The sequence below is a fragment of the Branchiostoma lanceolatum genome, chromosome 12, assembly GCF_035083965.1.
Source record: "Branchiostoma lanceolatum isolate klBraLanc5 chromosome 12, klBraLanc5.hap2, whole genome shotgun sequence".
Lineage (NCBI taxonomy): Eukaryota > Metazoa > Chordata > Leptocardii > Amphioxiformes > Branchiostomatidae > Branchiostoma > Branchiostoma lanceolatum.
The window spans coordinates 8,501,200-8,524,651 of NC_089733.1; the positions used below are offsets into that span (position 1 = coordinate 8,501,200).

A 23,452-nucleotide genomic window follows, 5' to 3' on the forward strand; every position below is an offset into this window, starting at 1 on the left:
TCTTTTCCAGATTTGTTGTGCTTGGGGAGGGGGGTTGTTTGAAAATGTCAGTGCCCTTGCCTGTCTTGTTCTAAGGCCTTTAGCTTCTCGTGGAACAGAAGTCACATGTCCGCTACATGCTCCCTATTCAAACAACCACTGGAAAGCAATCTGTATGAAAAGAAGTCTGACGTACATGCAAGTTACATGCTGTAAAAACTAGGCTCAGTCCAATTTTCAGTGTTAGACCAAGCAATTTTAGGGGATTTTCCATGTTTCCTTTTGGACATGGAAAGCGTGTATTTGCACTCAGTGCCATCAGAAATAAGACAGGTATCCTATAGTCCCAAACTGCGCCTTATGTTATGCTAATTACCCTTTATCTTGACAGTCCCTTGTCTTCTAATCAAGCTCAGCTAATTTACCCATTTGTAAACATGAACTCCCTCCCTCATCCTTTAAGATGTCCTTTGAGATGGCTCTCATTATCTGAACTTGCAGCTTCCCTCTGATAATGAAGACCTATGGGCCCAAAACGTCAAGACTGCTTCCTCACCTTAAACTGCCTTACAGGTAAATCATATATCATGTGTATCCTCTATTCTTTACAACAGTGCTGCATAACAAAGGCGGCAAGATAAGTCATACAAACTTGCTAACTCATACAGACACACAGAGACATACACAAACACACACACACACACACACACACAGACATACATACACACACACACATACATACACAAACACACACAAACACACACAGTCAATACTAACTACCATATCTTACGTACCTAGTACTGCGAATTCAGTTGTTTAAGAATCATGTGTTTCATCATCAATGTTAAGAGAGAAACTCACTTATTAAGCTTTTATTGGGTATCTATTTATAACAGTTTCTTTATTTTACTAAGACTAAACATCTTTATTCTTGCACGCTGAGTTCAGGGTGATGTGTGGTACATGTCCAGAGTTCAGTTGTGATAAATGCCCTCCACAACTACAGTAGATTAGCTAAGGTTGTCCCCTATACATCTTACCAACCTGTAGCTGACGCACCAAATAAAGAAGGCCAGGATGAATCAATGGTGGAGGATACAGACTTATTTGGACTGGTTATTCACTCCTTGAGCAACTCTAAAGCTCTGTAATGGCAACCTACTCACAGCCAGACTCACGACGCACTACTTTGAAAGGTTTTAGAACTACCGAAATGTTAGCTAATCTTTAGGGAAGTGTTGGCAATTTTGACCTTTAGGTTATTACATAATTTCACAATCAGTGAGAAGAGCTACATGTATCCCCAAAGCAATATAGCAGACGGTTTCATCCTCGATGAATATCGACAACCCCTATTTATTCCTGCCATCTTCCCTGCTATGTGACCCATCTTATGCTGCCAATAATGACCAAATACCTAGAGAAAAGGTTGTGTGCTGTGGAATTAAGTTTTCATTTTTCTTTATTGAAAATTGCGACAATACAATACACAGTGGAGCGCCAGGCAGGCAAAATGGTGTTGCGGACCACTCAACATTACAATCAAATTGAATACAACAATAAAACACTTATAGGCACTAAATTTCTTTCTTCGCTCACCACCTAACTCACCTACTTAGTTTCCCTATAGACAAGAGATCCTCTATTTTCCTTTTTCAACATCCTTTTCATAACCTTCTCTGAATTTTTTTCTTCATTCCATCCAATATCCTGATATCTCCCCCTCCCAGCTCCAGCCTGTCTTGGTACATGTATTTCTGCACATATATGATTATGGCACTCCAACAATGATTTGCCTTTTTCATACCTTTATTTCCTTTTTCATAACCATGTGTTGATGACACTCCAACAATGATTTTCCTTTTCATAATCTTATTTCCGTTTTCATAACCATGTGATGATGACACTCCAACAGTGATTTTTCTTTTTGATAAATCTATTTCCCTTTTCATAACCATGTGTTGATGAAACTCCAACAATGATGTCCTTTTTCATAACTTTATTTCCTTTTTCATAACCATGTGTTGATGACACTCCAACAATGATTTTGCTTTTTCATATAAATTTCCTTTTTCATAACCTTCTGTAATTTTTGTCTACACTCCAACCAATATCCTGATATCTCCAGCCTGTCTCGGTACATGTATTTCTGAACACATCATTGGTCAGGATGCCCCAGTGCCACACTTGACGGATGGACCCAGTGTCCGTCTTCTGACTTTTACACAGAGAAAATGACGACAATCTATCACCTGAGGAAAGTGCAATCAAGCAACCCGGAGACGCCCAAGGACGGGCACTGGCCTATTGAAACAGCCTCTGTTATATGAGACACTTCTATCTCTACAATAAATTATGTAGCATCTAAGTGCATGACAAGATATGAATCTGTGTAATGGTATGCTGAGGGTGCATGGAAAACAGATTGGTTTACTTTGAAAACTTTCAAACAACGTCCTTGATGACACTCCAGAAATGATTGTATCCATAATCATTTTATAGGATGTTTTACAACAAATATCATACTTATATTAGAGTTTTTATTTATTTATTTACTTTATCAATTTTTCATAGCCCAACAGCAATGCTTTCTTTTGGGATATTGTAAAGCGCTGGCAATAAAACCTAGAATATAAAGTCAAATTTTAGAATACATAATCAAATTTTACATTTGATCCTGTTGGAACAATAGTGATGATCAAGTTTCAACAATCAATACCAGTAGCTACATGTACTTGTGAAACAATCTCCTCCCTTTTCACCAACAGTGTACACTCCCTGGACAGAACAGAACCTCCCCTTTCCCCAACAATGCCCACTCCCCAGACAGAGAAGACAGATGGAGCAAAAATCGCTTGGGTGGAGGCATAACGGCTGTTTGCGATGTTCCCAATAACCCAGGCTACCCAGCAGAGGAGGGTGAATCCGTGAAGGTCAAGCCGTGGGCTGTGTGGAAGCTATCGTCACCCTCCCCTCCCTAACCACCAGTCAGCACGGATCTGTCAGGGGGGGATTTCCGCTGACCCATCCGCAGGCACATAAACATGGTGTCTGTTTTTACTGCACCCCATTAAACTATAGCATGTTACAGGTCACATTTGTCACCGGTGAGGGTCCTGTGGCTGAGGTCATCAAACATACCGGTACTTCTTGGACAGAGAATAGGACACTGTGATCTCTAAAAACGTCCATATTGGGGAAATTTGCTTCATGGAATGGACGAAAATCTTACCCCTCCGTTAAAAAATCTGAACTTCATGACACAAAAGTGATGAAAATGTATTTTCATAAGCTTAAAATGACAGGAAGTTAACAACATGGGCTCCCCGATAATGAGCCGGACGGACAAATTTAAAATCATTTTTTGCAGAGATTACCCAAACAAAACCCTCAACCAAAGGAATCAAAATATAAAACTTACCAGCTGCTGTTAATGATTGATTTTAACATCAATAACTTGGTATACAAGATTTGATTGTGAGATGAATGATTAAAAATGGACTGCTTTCTTTGAGTACAGAAAAAAGGAGCAAACAAAATAGGCCAAGCTGAAATATTTTGCCACTACAATAAGGGAATTCGTATCATTCTCATTGTAAACAGTTTGAATTGAACGGAAGCTTTCAGAAACCATGGAGCTGGTGGGTTTGTTTTTAAAACAGTCCGAGACTGGACAGTAGAAGAGAGAACAACCATGCCAAGAATGTGTCTTCCTTTTTCTTTCTTTCTACTCTTAAGGCTGAATGAGAGGTTCAAGAAAAAACACCTGTGAAATGCCTCCTTTGTATAAATTATAATACAGGTGTGAAGAAGTTATGGACAGTGGTATTCATGTTTTGTGTAAATAAAAAGGAGTGTTGATGTTCTATGGGGCATGGAATTTGGCCAAGAATTTTCCAATTTCAAAAGACAGGATTACACATGAATGTGAATCTTTGAATTGTGTCATAACAGTCTTTTATTTCAGATCAGAGTAGAATATGGTATACGCTTACCACTTGTTCGGTTGTTGTAGTTGAAATGTATGTTCTTTTGTTCCACTCTAGATACAAGTAAGGGCACTGCTACAATGCTGTTGACATTTGTGCTTGCATGCCCTACTTTTAGGCAGGTTTGAGATTCGGAACACCAAGAGTCTTGTTGACAGACAGGGCCATTCCATTCAACGACTCCAGGGGGTGGCAGGATCCCACTGAATGAATAAAACTTGCAGGAAAACCCCAAAGCCCCCCTCCTGTTACAGACAGCTAGATATGTATGCAATGAAGTAAGCGTAATTCAGTCTTGCGGGTTATTTTTTCATATTGCCTCTCACCTTTGACAAAGCTTCATCTTGTAAACTTCATCATCCAAAACATCTGCGTCTGCTGTCTTTATAGGAAGTCGTAGATCAAAAATTCTAGTATATCATAAATAGCTGTATTTCCATTACACTTAATGTTCATCTTGGTACCATTTCCGTATCATTTATGCTCTAAGCCTAATGTGAAGAAATGCCATAAAATTTTTCTAATTGATACACAGATTGAGAAAAACACATTAAGCATGTTGGATTGCAATTTCCAAGACATTAATGCAGCAAGTGCGAGCATTTTTTTTAACAACAGCGATATGTAGTTTTCCCCAGTAGGCACAGCAAAGAAGGAAGAGTTGTTGTTAACCTAATATGGGCTAATCCCTGCATCACACTGTATTGCCTACAGCTATATATAAAACTCAGCAGGGTGGAGGTTAATGTCCTACAGCGGTCCCCCGGGACCATCCCAGAAATCAGGTGCTGACATATGCTTGAATCCCCTTACACACATCAGATGGATGTGACCCCCCTGGGATTACACCAAGTTAACCTGAGGTCACAGAGGTAGCAGGTAACATATTACTTCATTCAGGATAGCGTGACTGAAATAGAAAAAAATACATATGGAAGAACTATATTCAAGGTTACTTTTCCAGTTATATGACTGTTGGGAATAGTGAAATGATATCCTTCGCTTCTGACTTTGCTACTCTTTTCTCTGTATTGACACTGACCTTTAAACTAGATACAGTACACATACAAGACACCTGTAGATCCTTGCATATTTTTCTTAAAAGGCACATTCTTTGAGAAGGACTTTAACAAGGGCCTGCATGGGCAGTACTGTCGACAACAATCTATGCTAAATTCAGGAAGGTAGCGGCTAGGTATTTGTTAGATTTGGCAGGCTGGCTTTGCCAATACACTATATCATGTAGAATGTACCACTGTTAACTTTGAGCGGTCCGACAAAGAATTACGTGGAATCAAAACGGCTGATAATGCAGGCTTCCATGAATAGATTTATAGAAAGGTGAGTATGGAAACACTGTGCACAGATTTCTACACATCCTTTTCTAATGTCAATAATAATACCACATCCTTTTCTAATGTCAATAATAATACAATCTTTTTAAAGTGTACACAACCTGGAATTCCGAATGTTGGGAAAAGTATTCCTTAGGGAGGCTAGAACAAAGTTTCCATGAGCATGTTGCCCCTGGAGCTAGTCTGTATAACGCAAACTACAGCTGTCCGGGGGTTTCTCTCCCGTCCCCGCGTGTGAGGTGGTTACAGGGCGGCGAGCGGTCACAGGAGGCTTGATTGAATTCAGGCTACCCCTGGAGCCTGTACAGTCTGAATTCCAGGGTATGGTACACCACACCATACCAACTTACCAAAGGCCCAGAGAAGCTTCCTATGTATTTAGTCCAGGACTTTGATGTCCTTGTCCATGTATGCCAGATGGACACCTTCCACTGACACTCCATCCATTACATAGTTATCCCCACTTAACATGGCCTTGATGGATTCCCAGCCCTAATTGATAAAGGGCTGACATTACAGCTTAATGGATCAGGGCATGTTCTGGCCCATGGAGAGTGGGTGGCTGGCCAGCCCTAAATGATTTGTCTTGCTGGTCAGTTGACAGGGATCATGTACAGTAGATCTTGAAACTTTCACAGTAAACCTCTCCACTGTGGATGGCCATGGAGAGTGGATGGTCGGCTTGCCCCAAATGATTTGTCTTGCCAGTCAGTTGACAGGGATTCGGTATTGTAAGTCTTGAAACTTTCACGGTAGAGTAGTTTTCTTTGTATGACTAATGTACTACAGAATAGTTTCAACCGCGAATTTAAAATACCGCAACATCCTCCTTTTCTCTCCTACCTGCAAATAAAACCACTGCAAAAGTACATTAGATTTACGGTATTTTACGGAGGGGAGGGGTACATGTAAGTTTCACCAGCGCTGCATCTGCTAAGGAGAATACATGCACCTGTCTTGGCATCTGAATAGGGTTAACAACTTGCTAATCTACTCAGCTTGGCTATCATCTGCATTGTTAGAAGAAAATGAGAATGGGATTTGAACACTTCCCTCAGATTAAATGTCAACTACCAGTAAGTTGCGTGACTGGTAGAACAGTAAATTGGACATTCACAATGTATATGTACTTGGACAAATCCATTGAAGAAAAATTAACATGGCAACACTGATCTTTCTGACAGAAAGAGTGCTTAGGCCACACCAAGTTAATTTCTTGGTTAACAGATTTTTATTTCTAATTTCAGCCAAAAAAAATCATGAAAACAGAAGGCTCGGGTGAAAACTTACACCTGACTTACACCTGTTCATTCCCTATATCTGCGTTATCAGCCTGTGTGCACCAAATTACAAACACTCCTCTGACATTCTGTGTTCATGTTGTTTTTCCAATCTAGCATATTTTTTTTTAAATTTCTATTCTGTTAACCAAGAAAATATATTGGTATGGCCTTACTCAGAAACTGTTTGCATTCCTTTTCTCTTAGTCCCTCACGTACATAACATAATCATCCTTCATCAAAAAGAACAGCTCTGATGTGCTTCGATAGAAAGATTGCACAAGGTCACACCTCCATCCTATTACTCCCCTAACAAGAGAAAATAGCTTTCATATGCACTGGTGCCTTCTGACAGGTCTGGCACTGTTCCATATCCGGCCTAGAGCAGGAACCCCAACAATAGTAGTGGATTCATCTGAAGCCTCAAGCGTCAAACCTCTGCATGTAAAAGAACCAAACACACTTAGGCACACTTTAGACCTACGATTATATACAGTCGTGCGACTGGCTGTCATCACGACGTCGCCGGCGACGGTATTTTTTGGCCGTCTTAAGAAGAAGAAGAGTAGGGGTGGCCCGGTGTGCTTGGTCAAAGAACGCGAGCCGTGGTGAAGCCGCATTGCACTTCCACCAACTACTTGAAAAAGCATCAGATTGCTTCACCTCAACTGAGGATGACTGCTTTACCTTACCATCTGAAAATTTTAGATTATGCGGCCAGGGCGGTCTCCAGGTTGTTTTCTGTCCTACTCATTGTTTGGGAGCCCATGTTGTTAACATTTGTTGCTAAATCTGTCATTTCAAGCTTATGGAAATACATTTTCATCAATTTCAGAAGGAATGAAATCTTTTATCTGTTCTAACAAGCAATTCTGTACCAGGACAAAAGCACAGATCTTCGAGACAGCCCTGCTAGCAGTAATATTATCGTAGTAATCAACCAAAACTACATGCCCCCATGAATACATAAAGTAATTAAGTATAATAAAGTAAGTAATAACTGGATGAAAGAATGAATGACTTACTATGTTGATGGACAGCTACAGTGTCTGTGTCTGTTTGCTTCTCTTTTATTTGTTCCTTTGCGGCTGATGGCACAGAGTCCGACACAGGTAAAGCGTGCCCATTTGGGACTGAAAAATAATAAAGGGGTCCACGCTTTTTCTTCAGCTTCCAGACGTCAAAACTCATTCTAAAAGTGTCTGGCAGCTGCAAATCTTCCTAAACCTTGATGCTCTGCTAAAGTGCTTTGCCATAAATTGAGCTATAAGACAATACTGGTAACAGTCCTATTGCCCTGTTGCCTAACAATGCAACCAATTGGTAGCCAAATGACTATTTCAGTGTGCTAAAGGTTAAGGTGAAGGTGACTATGTGTATATATACACTTGTCAATGTAAACAACAGGAGGAACAGAGTTTGGAAAAACAAGTTGGACCCTTCAAATCCCCTCTATGCCTAGAGGTTCACATTGACAAGTGTATTACACAAAGAAACAGGGACTTATAAGCTAATGCATCATGTTTTGCTATAAGTTTGTATTCTTATCTTTTTACTTTTAGGTCTTGTGTATGTATGTTTTAGTGGTGGCGCTACTATAATTTTGTCAACTTGAGTGCATCACCACGACATCTGTAATGCAGGGCTGTCTCCAGGACCCGTCCCTCCGTCCCCGGGAACGGAAATTTGCTTGTTGGGGCGGAAACAATTCTTTTCCTTGTCCGTCCCAAAATCTCAATTTTATGACATGAAATTGATGAAAATCTATCTTCGTAAGCTTAAAACGACAAGGAAAATTCAACACATTGGTTGACCCAAACAATGAGTGGGACGGAAAAAGATTAAAGGCTGGAGACAGCCCTGCTGTAATGTCTTCTCACTTGGATAATAAAAAATACTGTAGATATGTAAACTTTCCTCATTGATTATGCAAATTAAATACAGATTTGCATAAAAACAGGGCCTCACCAGGTTTATTGCAGATGGGACACTCCTCCACCTGGAACATGCAGGTGAAACAGCGCTCGTGCCCGCACGCATCGATCAGGCGCCGCTTCTTCCCCTTGTTGTACGGGTGGCCACAGATAGGGCAGTCCTTCGGCGCCCCTTCAGGAGTGGACATCTCAGTGGGTTCCATGTTTCACAATGACAGTATCTGTAAAAATAATAATAAAGTTGGATTTTACACATGCTGTATGGTAGAAACGAAAAATAACAGTCCAGTGAAGCCCAAGATACAATGTACATGAGTAGTGTTACCAAAGGAGGACAATAGAAAATGCACAATATACAGTCAGACCTGCACGAGAGACCACCTCTACATAAGGACCACCTGGCCAATGACACCACTCTTTGGTGGTCCCTTTGATAAATTTTTCCAATGATGACACAAGTGTTAAGAATCCTGACTAAAGTGACTATAGTTACTGTAGTAGTTAGTCCACTGTGTAGTATTAGTCCACTATAGTGATACCTGTCCATTAAACAAGACTTTATCAGCACCCTGGTCTTCTTGGGCAGTTTTGACTGTCCCTGGAATGTAGGTATGAAAACTTATTGAAAGGTAATCGCTTCAAGTGTTCTTGGCAATATGCTAACAGCTACAGGTGCACTTGATCGTACTGTAATGTTTAGATTACAACCCGAATTTGCCCAAGGAGCACGCATGAAGAGCATTGTTAAGTGTATTTGTTCTGTACATACAAGCTTCCTGTTTTTTTGCACACTGCGTCTCTTGAGAATTTGGTAAGATTACTCTATGTAAGATGATTGTACATGTGCATGTGTATCGCAACCATCTCTCCCAAATGGAAAAATTACACATTTGGCACAATGCCTTTTAATAAACCCCTTTTCAAGGCAACCTTCAGTCGTATTACTTTGGTTACTTCAATTCCTGATTCCCTGTTCAACCACCGCTGCCTTTTCACTCAGCTCTAGGCTGCTCTAACTGTCCATAAAACCATCTAACCTTTTCCGGTGTGCAGCATCACAATTAGAGCCGACAAGCAAGCCTGGAGCTAAGGACCATAGCGATACCTCAGCTGGAGCTAGATTTACTACCACCAAAAACACATCAATCTTACTGTCTACTGATCTTTTCCGCCCAACATCTAGTAATACAACACGACAGGTGGTTGGAAGGAGGGGAAAACCCATTCATTTATTTATCGACGATGATGTATATTGCATTACTTTGGACACACGTTGTACTACTAAGGCTTGCTAAGTCGTTGCCTCAAAAGAGTGGATTAATGGAAAGGGGGGTTCGTAAGACTTGCAGATTTGGGATTTAATTCCAAGGTTGTGTAAGAGTTGGGAGGGGGGGGGGATGTGACCTGAGAACAAAGGATGTATTCCTTTCATGGTATAATGACCGTGGGGTGTACTACCCTGTATAGGTAAGTGGCTTAGTGAAGCGACATGAAAGAGCCGTAACTGGCCATCAAAATTACTCTAAATGACCCAATAAAATAACTACTCTATTAACTTTTATATTCCTTGCTTGTTTTATTGCGCAGCGCTTATTTATAGAGCTTTGAACTTCAGAATATGGTAAATGTAAATACAACGGGGGTGGATATACTTCTGAATCATTAAAGATTTAAACTTCATTACAGGCTTAACGGTACCACCATCAAAAATAGGGAGGGGAATATAGCCAAGAATGTTAATGTACAAGACCCACAATATGCTAATTCCGAGGTGATAATGTTCTACATTGGGGACAAACATACTGTAGACATTAAAAACAATACTAAATTGTTTTCAAATGGACTTTAAACTTAAAGGCAATATACACAAGAAATGGATTATCAATACTCAAAAAACGAAAAACAATTCTTTTTTTGTCTAGCTGTGCCCTAAAATAGATATAAAACTAAAAGGCAGGCAGAGTGATGTATTGTCATCAATATAAAGGGACAGTAGATCAATTGGCAGCTCTGAGTTTATTTCAAAACATTGTAGCTTCCACAAAAGGACATTGCAATTCTTACAAGCCTTCCCCGATATTATTTTTGCAGGGCTTATGTGATAGTACAATACAAGTCAAGTTCTATAACTTGCATTATCAAGAAAGTCCAGAGAACAAAGAAGGAAAAGACAAGTTATACACTATGTAGGTAGACTAAACTTTCTTGGAATGTGACACAGTTAAACCATAATAAGCTTCCAAGAAAGACAGGTAGGTTCTTGTACACACTGTTAATGGTGTGCTCTCTCAGTACAGCATGACATTACAATACAAGATGTTAGCACTGACTACAGAGAAGGCTTTGTTAGCAGTAAACAGGAAGGACTGTTCTGCCTGGTTGGAATCTGCAGACACAAATGTTTGCATAGCTTTACTCTTCTGCAGAGGATCAACTAATCCTTCAGATATTGTCAAAACCTGATCAGCTTTAACACAGACATAAACATAACATTATGTGTATCATAATAATTGTTTTTGAACTGAAAGAAAAAACACCTTGACAGGATGTGAAAGGGAAAGGCGTCCAGTTCTTTTGTTGGGTAAACTGTACCTGGTGTTGACATTAAGGTCATTTAAACCTGTCTTGTTTACTTGTCCAGGTAAGCATCTATGTAAGTGTTGAATGATGGCATGTTTACACCTGTACGGTCTCACCTGGAGGACAGGTACTGTAAACAGGTGAACCGTGTATACCCTTGTCTGGGAAACACTATCAAAAATATAGAAATGTACACTGTAGACATGTTGTCATTTCAAAAGATGCATACACATGAACTCTTCTTTGTCTGTTCTGGGAGACTGAGACCCTGTTCATACCAGGACCTTGGTAATCCCGATTCCCAAATCCAGGTATGAACAGGGTCTTAAAAGAACCCTTCCAACTACTTAGGATGTTTCTGGTTTGCCAGTTGTATCCTATCAGAAAACCTTGAACTTCCTTGAAGGAAAAAATAAGAATGACTGTTCAGAGCTTCATGTTTTGGTCTGCTGGTTTGCAACCCCACCTCTCCATCATAAGGTCAGGGGTGAAATCACTATCCCAGCCATCGCATCAAACTTTCAAAGTGCTTATTCTCTAGTCTCTAATAGACTGACTACGCCGGCTATAGGGAGAATATTTACCGGGAGAGTTTGGCCACCAGAGGGTTTCATTTCCAGGCACAGTCAGGGGGAAATGTTAACCTTCCCGTGGACTAACTCTCCTTGCCAACTACTGTATTCCTTTTTTGCCGAATTCCATGTTCCGTACCCCCGTAGGAAGGCCTAATTCTCCACCGCCCAGGCCCTGCTTGTACTAGCCGGAGTTACAGTCTTCTTGGAGGTTTTCCAGTTATGAAATTGAAGCTATCAAAGAGTAACCTTTTTGCACAGCTCTTTCCCACCAGAGGCACTTAACTGCATATAGTTGCACTCCATCACCCATTGACATTTACGTGGTAAAGCAAAATATGGTACAGTCATTATAGAGTATAACTTTCTCCAAATGTTACCAGATCTTAAGAGATCACTGTCGGTTTTCCCAGCCCCAACTAGTTAACCTACCTCCTTCACATACATTCCCAAAAGGACAGTGTACTCATTATTAATGGGATAACATTTGTTCTTTGGCTTCCCCCTGCCATCTGTACACCTATGATGAATGACTAGACTTTACTTTGGCTGTGGACCAACTGTAACAAATTATTCTTATTTCCAAACTTAGTGAAGTTAGTCAGTCATCAAATAAAAGTTTTTATGGATTGGTATGCCTCACAGCATCTCATTTTCAATATTTTATGGGCCATCTGGGTAAGATGAATGTGGAGACTGTAAATGCAAACCGGAAGGGTAGTTATCACCCCTCCGATATGGGGTTATACAATTTGGCTCTTGCTGATAAATATTCTCTGACTATTGTACTGTATCATCACACAAAACAAAACAAACATGTACGTGAAATTAGGGGGGGGGGGTCTTAAAACTTTTCATTTATCTTTGGAAGAAGGAATCCTGCATCTTAGACAATCTATATTATCTATTGATACCTCTAAGGCCACAACAATCTAATTTCTTGGTTAACGGATTCTTATTTTCCAAAAAAAATTTAAGAAAAAAACAATATTTTTTTCTAAATTTTTTAACCAAGAAATTAAATTGGTGTGGCCTAAGATAAAATATCTATGGACAAAAAGTAGACAGTAATGGTTTTCTGTTTCAAAAACATTGTTAACGAGCATTTGATAAACCCACAAGCACATTATGGCAAGTCTGGAAAGGCTCAACCTGTTATTGCAAGTTCGGAGGGTCTCGGGAGGTCAACAAGACATGCCTAGAAGGATATTAACCTTCCACTTGAAACTACACAGTGGTCTCTCTTGTTTCTAGTGCTTATTAAGATTACAAGGATCTTGGGAAACTACTTCCTGATGCTAACAAAGGCACGGGGCAAAAGAGACCAATATTTCAACTATAGCATGGTACACTATGTTACCGTCACAACAGTAGGGAGTTGAGACAAAAATACTTGCAATTGCTTTAATTCTAGCCAGACTAAATTGAGCTTCTTGCAGTCCATCTACCGGTCAGGCTGGGAGAAGGCCTGACAGAGAGAGACTGTGTAACAGAGGCTACTGTTAGTAATTCTTCTTACTTTCACTGTAACTTTATGTTAAACTTTACTGTTTTCACAGTCACCTCTGTACCGTGAACTTATCATCACCATGAAAAAATACTTTCGTCTTTTGCCCCCCTCCCCATCTCTCTACAACAATTAGCGTTTAGTATAATACAAGACCTACACATTTTTTTTTGCACTTGCCGCCACCGTGAAGTTCGGTGAAAATGTCAATTTTCCTTACACCATGAACTTTTGCTACCGTGAAGATAAAGTGAATTACAGTATCTCAATTCTACCTCTGATTTTAAAACATGTATCATACAAATCTTGATGATACAGATGAACTTTCATGCAAAGATACAAACCTTGATATCCATATGGCTGGGAAGCATGGCACTTCGCCAAGAATGAAATAGCTTTTAGATTTCACTGTCTGAAAACCTCCCCCTGAGAGAATTGTCTCCAGAATTTTCAAACACCCTATCATGATAATGTCAGAGTCCATCCTAAAGTCATTACTGCACATTCCTCAATCATTGATGTTCCATTCCATACTAAAGTGCCTGAAATAACCTTATCAATAACATTTCCTATCAACTGCTCTATCCATGCCTGTGGGGGGGGGGGGGGGGGGGGGGGCTCTTTGAAATCATCTCAAATTTTCTGGGGGGAGGGGGGACCCCCTTGAAAGCTTGTGCCTATGGCGTTGGTCTTGCAGCGTCAGCGCTTGCTAGTCCCAAAAGAGGGCCTGCATGGGGGGGTCCCGACAACGCTCTACGCTAAATTCGGAGGGCCGAATCAACGCTCTACGTAAAAGGGGCATGCAGGCCCTCGCAAAAGTCTATCAAATAACCCCCCTCCCCACTCCCCCTAAACAAAATCCAAGCTACAAGCATGACTGACACTAGAAAGTGTACTTAGCACCATCCTGTATATCAGTCCTCATACCTATACACGTATGAGGGGCGTTCTGGGCCATTTGCCTTTCGCTGGCTTTCCATAAAGATCAAGAGCAGTGGCGAGGCCCTAACCACAGGGGGCATCTGTATGGATTGTGGCCTTTCACCTCTTTCACAGCAGGGTGACATGCAAAGCCTCCGAGTGTAAAAGTCGTGCGAAAAACGGCACTTGTAGGGCAACTGAAGATCGCAATCACTGACGCAGATGGCACCAATCCAAGCTGGAGGAGGCATATCTATGGTGGATTTCACAAAAGATACATTAGCGTTTCTCGCCGTCCCAAGTACATGTACTACAACGGCAACCAAAGCCACAACTCAAACTCTTCGTGAATCCCACTGCAAAGAGCTTTTCTTCAAATGTGCCTGTAGGGGACATTTGTGTGCATCTCCTACACATGAGAATCCCTCATCTTTGCTGCAAAGACTCAGGGGCCTTTAAGGTGTGATATTTGATACAACCTGGCAAGTTGCCAACTTTACAAGGTCAATGTCATGTAAACCAGCTAGTCATGTTTCACAGATAAATGACAGGAAAATTGTGCAAGGTGTTTAAACTGGCAGCAATCTTAAAACATTCTTTATTACTATACCTCAAATAAACTTCACATCTGTTTTACAAAATACATGACAGGGCAATGGCATTAAACTATACCTCCTTCTGTATTACTTGATATGTAAATACTGTAACATGTTCAGCCCCTCCCCTAAATGTATTGTAATTGCCATCTATTCACACCTCATTTGCTTTACTTGTTTATTAATTCAATTGGGGAACAATCTGTATTGTTTCGAGATAACAATCCAGACAATAGTTCTTTTATTTCAGAGACAATTTGTATTGTAAGAGACAACAATCAAGACAAATCATCTACATTGTGTTTAGCTACATTGTCTTCTGCCACCTGACTTTGATTTACTGTCAGTGGAGACTGCACCAGTTGGATAGTAACTCCCATGTTGCAGAAGTATGGATCAAGTGCATTAGCTGTGTGCCTGAAGGGACATTTGTATAGATTGTGGTTGTCACTTGAAGCGCTATGTGATGTACAGTATGGTTCCAGGCTCTTCACTCCTGTGCACTTACCGTAGATAAATGCAGGTCACAACTGCCGATGACTGACAGGTTTGAATCCCACCGGGGAGGCTGTCATACGAACAACATTAGCTCCTAAAACAACAGGCCTGGAGCTAATTAATTCATTAGCATACATGTACAACCTTGTCTTGACTTACTATTCTATTGAACCATCTGAAATTGTCTTCACTTTTACATACAGTACATATATCTATTCATAGTTTTGGTATAAAACCTAGTTCTGCCAGATCTTTCCTTAGTCACTGACAAAAGATAGTGGATACTGTCTGAAATTTTATCCAGTTGCTTGAGTAACTATTTTTGGCATATCTTATTACCTGGAAGTCTAACTTTCATCAACGTAAGCTGTCATACGAACCAAAGGACCTGGATCTTCTACCAACCTACGTTCTTAAAGAATAAATACACATAAATGTTACGATCAGTCTATTCGGTTATGTGTTAAATGAATTCACCCATTTCAGATACTTCAATAGTAAAGAGAAATTTATATTCATTACAACAGCTTTCTATAAACCAACTCTAACTAATCATACAGCCTAGTCCTATATTCATACAATTACCAAGAAGCGAGAGGAAGTCGAAAGTACTAGAGTATACTAGACGTTTATATGAATATGTATATGATTGTTAACATGTGACCTGTGCTTAGCCCAGTGGGGCAAAAATGTACAATAAAGGTTTTCATTCAATAATACTGGTAAGTAAAAAGATATAGATTACAGTAAAATGAGCGATATATCCTAGTATGACGCAGTCAACTCTTCCAGTGTCAAACATATATCATGCAGCTTATATCTAATTGGTCTCAAGGGTTAGATTCTGTATGTCCTTATCAAGACCATGTATGTCGTTAAGTATAAACGATATTCTTGGCCCAAGCACATCAAACATTTCCCCAATTGTTACATTGTGTATGTATCGGCCAAATAGCCGGCCTGACTGCAAGCTAATTTTGACAACCCAAACTTCTATCACAGCCAGGAATTTCAGGAAACAATGTTATCATTTCACGCAGCTGAGCAAGTATGTACCCAACCAAATATAAATTGCTTATTATCACCTTGTAGAGGTTGATGTGCCCCCACTGTGTTCACCTGGTGGGAGTGATTAAAGGCAGAGGAAGGATTAAGCAGATACGGCTGGCCTTGACCAGCTCCGACCTGGACCCTTGTCCACCCCTGCCTACTGTACAAACACACCCACCAGCGAGCGCAGCTCTCACACAGGAAACCCTCCTGTCAAACATGCATTTAGGTCAAGTCTAGCATCTCTGCTCAAGAGTTGGTTGCTACCATAGCAGCAAGACATAATTATGCACCTTCTGAACAAACAGGCTTTACATTGTGTTAGTCAACCTTCAGGTAAAATATCCAGGTGTACTTTGTTTTACACATTGTATTATGATGACATTAATACTTAATATATGGTAACGGTCCTGTGACATGACGTGACAATAAAAAAAATTCTGGAGCTTACAGAGTGGTTTTATCAATTTAAAAGCTTGGAGTTTGAGAAAGCTGAGAACACTTGTACATACACTCATAGTCATACATACATAGTCATGTACATTGATATATCTTTTTACATAAAACATGACATGATGATAATTCATGTTTTGACATATACATGAGACACTTATTCTATGAGACCATGTTTATATCTATATGGGCAAGGCTTCATAGTTGTCTTCCTTTCTTTTAACCTGCATCTAAATCCTTTTACATTTAATGAATACTATTTCAAGACTTATGGGTTTCTAAAAATTACCATCCAAATAATAATGCAGACTATACAGAGTGAGACTACAAAGACCTTGTACGGAAGGAATCCCCCTGAAGTCTGCATTCCCCAGTAACAATCTGTTTTTCTGCTTGTTTGTACTTTGTAGTCTGGAACATGTGACATTTGCCTTCCCTTGGCCTTTTGACACATGAAAAGAGAGCACCCATGCGAATTGATCTGTCCGACAACTTTTATCTTTCAAAGCTTTGGTGTGTCTAGTGATCGTTTAGTCATGTTTACAGACAGCTATCAAAGTCAAAGTTTATCTGGACAATCATGGCGGAAAGATAACACATTCCGTGTGCCTTTCCCGTGCTCCTTTGACCTTCAACAAACAATCCCTACGGAAAAGATGCCACAGAAACAACCCTTAGATACCACATTCTAAATCTTCTACACCATCTATTTCCAGATACTGAGTTTGTCTATTTACACATGACTCTATATTGAACAGGAGAAAAGTCTTGACAACGTGTTCCGTATGTATAGTGAAATGGTTGCGTAAAGAAGTCAGGGTGCGTTTTTCGTCTGTTTATTCATGTATAATACATATACATGTACATATACATATACATATACACAAGAAGAGGTACTGTATCAACTTGTTTAAGTCTGAAAGAGATTTTTAATGGTATGAGTCTGGTTAAGACTTAGATACAACATCCTAACAATAAAGTAACCTGTTTTTTTCTTTTGCATATTCAAAGTCAGATACTGAAGCACATGAGGTATATCTTATCAGAAGCTGTCATTGTGTTCTTGTGCGCTAGACGGATCTTGATAGATACAAGGCCAAACTTTGGTATTACTTTGTTGTCAGATCAGACAGCAATTTCTTGACTGAAAGCTAAGATTCCCCTTTTCGATCACAGAGTATCTGGAATAGGAAAACACGTCTTTCCCATGTATGAGAGCTTCCTCGGACGTGACAGTGAGCTTACTGCTGCTGATAGTTTGCCTGTTATCTGACAGGTTCAGGATCAAGCTGGAAATGTTCCGCTAAGTCTTCTATCCATCTGGCTTGGATTCAAGGACAACTGAAAACTTTTCTGTACATTCATGCCGATGATTGAAGAACAATTGCTCAACTGTAGTGCACAGATTGTACCAGTACACTTTGCCCATGTACTTTTGAGACATCATTCCAACATATTGTCTAAAGCTACATTGTAGCTAAGACAAACAGAATACTTGAAATAAACAGAATAAACACAGAACAAATAGAATGCACAGGATAAACAGTAATCATATGGCTTATGCAGTAACTTTATTTAACTAAGCCTGATTTGCAAATGTAGGATTATAATGACAAAACTTCTTTTGACTTTAAAAACTGCTACCTATGTGTAGTTGTACTAACTGAAAAGTATACTGTACTAACTGAAAAGTGAAAGGAACAGCATTGGCATATAGTAAGACAACAGAACATTTGAGCTGGATTCATCTGTGCCTGGGAGTTCAAGCTTATGCACTGGCTATTGGCCAGCCAATAACCACAGATAACTTTTCTTTCATAACAGCTCATTGCTGTAATTATAGATTACAGGAATAATCTATTAAAGGGAGGAATTGTAAAAGTGTCAGTGCAATATAATGTGAAAAGTTTGCTAATTTTTTTGTTATAAAGACCTGCAAAAAGACCATAGCTTAGAAATAGATGTTGAGGAATCGATATGCATGTAATGTAACACTGAACAACATGAAATATGATATCTGTATTTTGGGAGTTGTGATACTTTTATTGATTATTCTGACACACTACCTGCAGTATTCACGGAAATAGCTTTTTCACCACTGTGGCCATACTTCACCCCACCCCCTCAAGCATAAGCCATGTGTGTCAGGTACAAAAGTGGGATGACATCAGAGAGCTCAAGAGAGATTCTCTCTATTTGGCTAGGCTGTACAGCACCTATAATGGAGTATTGATCAACACTCCAATGACTCAAGTGACTTTTGACCCAAATAGGTCGAATGGCTTTGTTCCTCACAGCCCAATTTTTCATAAACTGGAATAGAAACGAAAAGGTCACCAAAATGCCTTTTGCAGTTATGAGAAACAAAAAACACAGCCAACAACTCAGAACTTCATAGAGGTTTGAGATTGATATTTTGCTGGTGGGTAATATTTGTCATAACAACAAAGGTCAACAAAATCGTCTATTCTCACAGAGTATGCAGGTAGCAAAGTTGCAGGTTTGCTACATCTACATGCGGTTATATTGTGACATGTAGGGCTAATCAGGATCACAGGTGACATAGCAGGTCAAAGGTTACTTGCCAGATAACCTTCTCAACTGCCCTGGGATCAGATCAAATCAAAGTGGCATGAATAACATGTTCGGAATAGCTCGGGGTCAGGTAACACTATGAACTTTTCACTTCATGGGGGCCCTTTCCTTCACATAGTAGGGTTCAGGGTCAAGATCAAACTTTGTGAAGAGGCTTCATACTACATTCTAAAGGATCTACATTTTGGGACTTTGGGTCGCTGACATTGAGAAGAAAACATTCTTCTTCCTTTTAAAAGAAATAAAAGGGAATGACTTGTCTGTACTTTCATGAACATTTCATACAATATGATACATGTTTGTGTCCCTGTGCAACACTGAACTATTCATCTTTTTCTGTACATATTGCATGTATATGTAGTACACATACATTGTAATTCATGCATGAATAGAAACCAGTACAGATACACTGCACTAGTTTCACATCATTTCAAACATGACTAAACCCTCCTTACTTCCCTTTTCTCATTTATTGGTGTAGCTCTACTGGAATGCCAATGACTCTAAAATATATCATCTTCACTCTTGCGTAGCCTTCTTAATATGAACCCACCACATTTCAGGTTGTCAGAACTCCCTTAGGCACAGGTAAAATCTCATTAAATCTGGACTGATGCGTAAGGAGCTAATATTACTTCTGGTTAGGCTGAACTTAATTACACTTCCCACAGCATAATTACATTTCCCCTCTAGAAGGCTGTAGACAGAAGATAGACATCCTAATACCCTGCCAATAAAACTTTTATATCTCCACGCCGCTAAGCCTGGCTGTGAAAGCCTACTAAGCTATATTGTACATGTAGGTGATATCAGTGCTTGTTATAGGCAGAAACGTTGGCAGCTTGCGACTCCAACATTTTTTAGGGATCTGAATCTTCTCCTGGCATATGGATGGATATGAAAAGGTCAAAATGAATATTATGAAAAGTCTGGAGATAAGGCATGTTGGGAATTAAAGGCTCTTGAAGTAATGATGTTGAGTGTGCTTAAGATAAACCATTATTGTCAAGAACACTTATGGTTTCAACACAACTACAGCTAGTTTGTCAAACTGATAAGATATTCAAGTCACAAAACAGTAATGTTCCTCTCTTCTAGTGATGCCTGCAGATCCCAGATGTCCACAAAATATTTACTACAAGGAAAGGGCTCTCTTTAAATGCATACTTGCAAATGAGTCGTGAAATAGTCCCGGCTATGGCCTTGAACAAGGTCACCCCGGGTTCTGTCCAAGATGTTTATTCATGTTCCTAGGACTATACCTTAACTGTAAAATGCGTTAATTTCTAACGTTGATGAGTTTTGATTCTTTATGTCTAACGACTAAGGTAACTGCCATCATAAAACATTGACATTTTGCAAGTTTAGAAAGAGATGCCATTAATGTACTCAAATAGAGAATCTAACATTGTACATTCAAGGGACGCAAAACTTTAGAATAGAAGATTCAAAACTGCTTGACATAACACATGTAAAGAAAAATTGGATTTTCCGTATCTATTGTGCAACGAGATGCAAAAGATGTATTACCGGGTTATGAAAGTGAACAGCAGATGACATCAGTCACAATTCTCCATTAGAATGTAAATCAGCGCTTCACACCGAAATTCACTTTCCTTAGAACGATGATCGTGACCTACATTTGCAGGGGAATTGGTGCCTAACCTCTATGGATCACGAGCAACAACGTGATGAGAGCAATATCTAGAACCATGCTTCTGCATATCCTGCCGAGAGCGAGATCTAGGTCAAACAATACATCAGACTGGACCTTGTATGTTCTGAATGTCATGTTGCAGATAGAATGAATCCATCACTCTGGTAGCTGAGTTGAACAATGCCAAAAGGCTACTGTGAATGCCTTTAGTTTAGGTTCGCGGGGATTTGATTTCACAGTAGAGAGAAAATGGGGGCGTTCGCGGTAGTTTTAAGTTCGCGGGATTTTATTGCGTGGTAAGGAGAAAATAGAGCATTTGTGGTTGAAACAATAGTAGTGCTATATTCATGTAGTAGAAAGATCACGCCTTATCGGATAGCCAGTCGGAAACCATAATAGTGCACGGCCTCACACCTACTAGCGACTGGGCAAGGGTGCTATAGACGGGTAGAACAGTCACTTTCAGGAGTCTGGCGTGATCAACCGTCACTGATCTGCTACAGTACAGTATGTATTCAAAGTTTGAAGATCAGTTTTCTTTTCAATTGTGTCTTGTTAGTATCTGTGCATATTCACAATATGATGTGCCTCCAATACATCATAAATGATAATATTGTACAATGTATGTAGTGCTTTGACAAGGGGGTAGGCGAGCAGAAGACAGGACAAAAATTGGTTTTAAGTTCGTGGTGAAGAGCTTACCACAAAACCACGAACATTAATCCAACGCAAAAATCTAAACATTTGCAGTATCTCAGCATAAATAACTCTTACTCTCATGCAGTATTGGCTTTTGAGTTCTGAAGTGTTGCTTGCTAAAAACGTTGATCCCTGACACAAGTTGTAAAGTCAGCAACATTTACCAGCAGAGATAAATTAGCTGAAAGAAACCTGCTGAGCACAGGCAAGTCAGCAGTTCATGTTCCAAGGTGACCCTGGAAATGAAGGAAGGTGAATGAAGACAAATAGTATATGTTGGGCCTGTGGAAGGAGATAGTGTACAATTACACCAACAGTTAATGATGAAGGAGGCCACAAGTTGAATCACATGGGACACAAGGAGACATGCATACAGTATAAGAAAATGTGAAGATTTATAGTGAACTATTTTGGGCCATTGAATGATATCATACTGTTTAGGTACTGCTCTAGTATTAATGGAGGGGGGCAAATAAACATATCTAAACTTAAGACACACCTTCTGAGTTGTTTAAAAACTTCAATTGCTTGTAATAATATCACAATCATATAAGCTAGTAACTTTTAGCAAAATCATCAATCAAAATTACAAGTCCTTGTCTAAATATCCTATCATAATAGTAATACAGTCAAACCTGCCTAGGCGACCACCTCTTCAACGCGACCACCTGGCCATGGCGACCGCTTTTTCTCGGTCCCGAAAATTTTCCCCATAGGCACAAGCATTAAGCTGCCTGCCCAAGGTGACCACCCGTCCAACGCGACCGCGACCGCCACGAATTGGGACCGCACAGAGCACATGGCCATGGCGACCGTTTTCCAGCGTGTGGTGACATCGAATTTTGCTGTCGGATTTCACGGAAATGTTTTTAAGACCTTGACGGACAAAAATATATCAATAGCATTGATTCCTCCATGAAGTGTTTTAATAAAACGTTCCCACTATAAACATTGTAAATACAAAGGATTGTGAATACTTAAATATCGATGTTGTTGTGCCCATCGAAAGCTCGGTTCGGTTTGAACTCAATTTCAAAACGATCACGTAGTGCATGGCGTCAAAAAGTCAGATTTCACAGAAATTACTATTTCAACAAAAATGTGTCTCTGTCTTACTAAATTTCGCCGGAAAATGACTCCGCAATGGAGGGCAAAACGTTGGCCGAGACATGTTGTTTCTTGGTCCGCGACGCCATCTTTGTGTCAGTGCGGCATAACGCTGACTTTTCTAAAGCACGACGCTTCTGTGTATGAAACTATGAATATTTAGAATACTCTCATTATTGATGAAAATTAATATTCTTATATTCTTGTTATCTCCATGACTCTCATGAACTTTCATTGGGCACTGCTAACTTGTAATCGCCGACGCTGTGCGTTCTGCTCCACTGTTACCTTTCGATGCGGTCGCGTGCTCGGCGGCGGTATCATTCCGTTTTCATCCTTCAGTTGTCAGATCTAAAACTTTTTGCCGCTTTAATCCAGCGATCGGCGCCCAAAAGAAGGCCGGGGTCAGCAGGTGTTTTCTTGGGATTTGTCTTAGGCCTTAAAACCTAGATTCTAAATGTGTGTGTGTGTCCGTACTCTTACTTTAACGCAACGTGTGAGTGCGGAAGGGCACAAATGACTTTTAGTCAAAATTATGACGTACATTTGTTTACGATGTAACGGTATACAAATATTACAACGATAACAGAAAATGTAATTTCTGTAGGATCTTTCTGTCAATGAGAATTGAACCTGGTGGGGGTCATGCTGTCTAAAATCACATAATTTTCCATCCATCT

General features: G+C 39.9%; 1 protein-coding gene across 5 annotated transcripts in view; it reads right to left on the reverse strand.

Moving 5' to 3' along the window:
• LOC136446562 (protein TANC2-like) overlaps window positions 1-23,452 on the reverse strand; it is a 95,895-nt gene that overhangs the window by 25,126 nt on the left and 47,317 nt on the right. For 4 of the 5 annotated variants that reach the window (XM_066444997.1, XM_066444998.1, XM_066444996.1 and 1 more), the window contains one exon: window positions 8,572-8,758. In XM_066444997.1, coding sequence (XP_066301094.1) covers window positions 8,572-8,740 — 169 coding nt within the window. In that variant the 5' untranslated portion in view covers window positions 8,741-8,758. Of the gene's footprint in view, window positions 1-7,628; window positions 7,651-8,571; window positions 8,759-23,452 lie in introns of those variants that run through there. The other variant, XM_066444999.1, reaches the window with a different exon arrangement.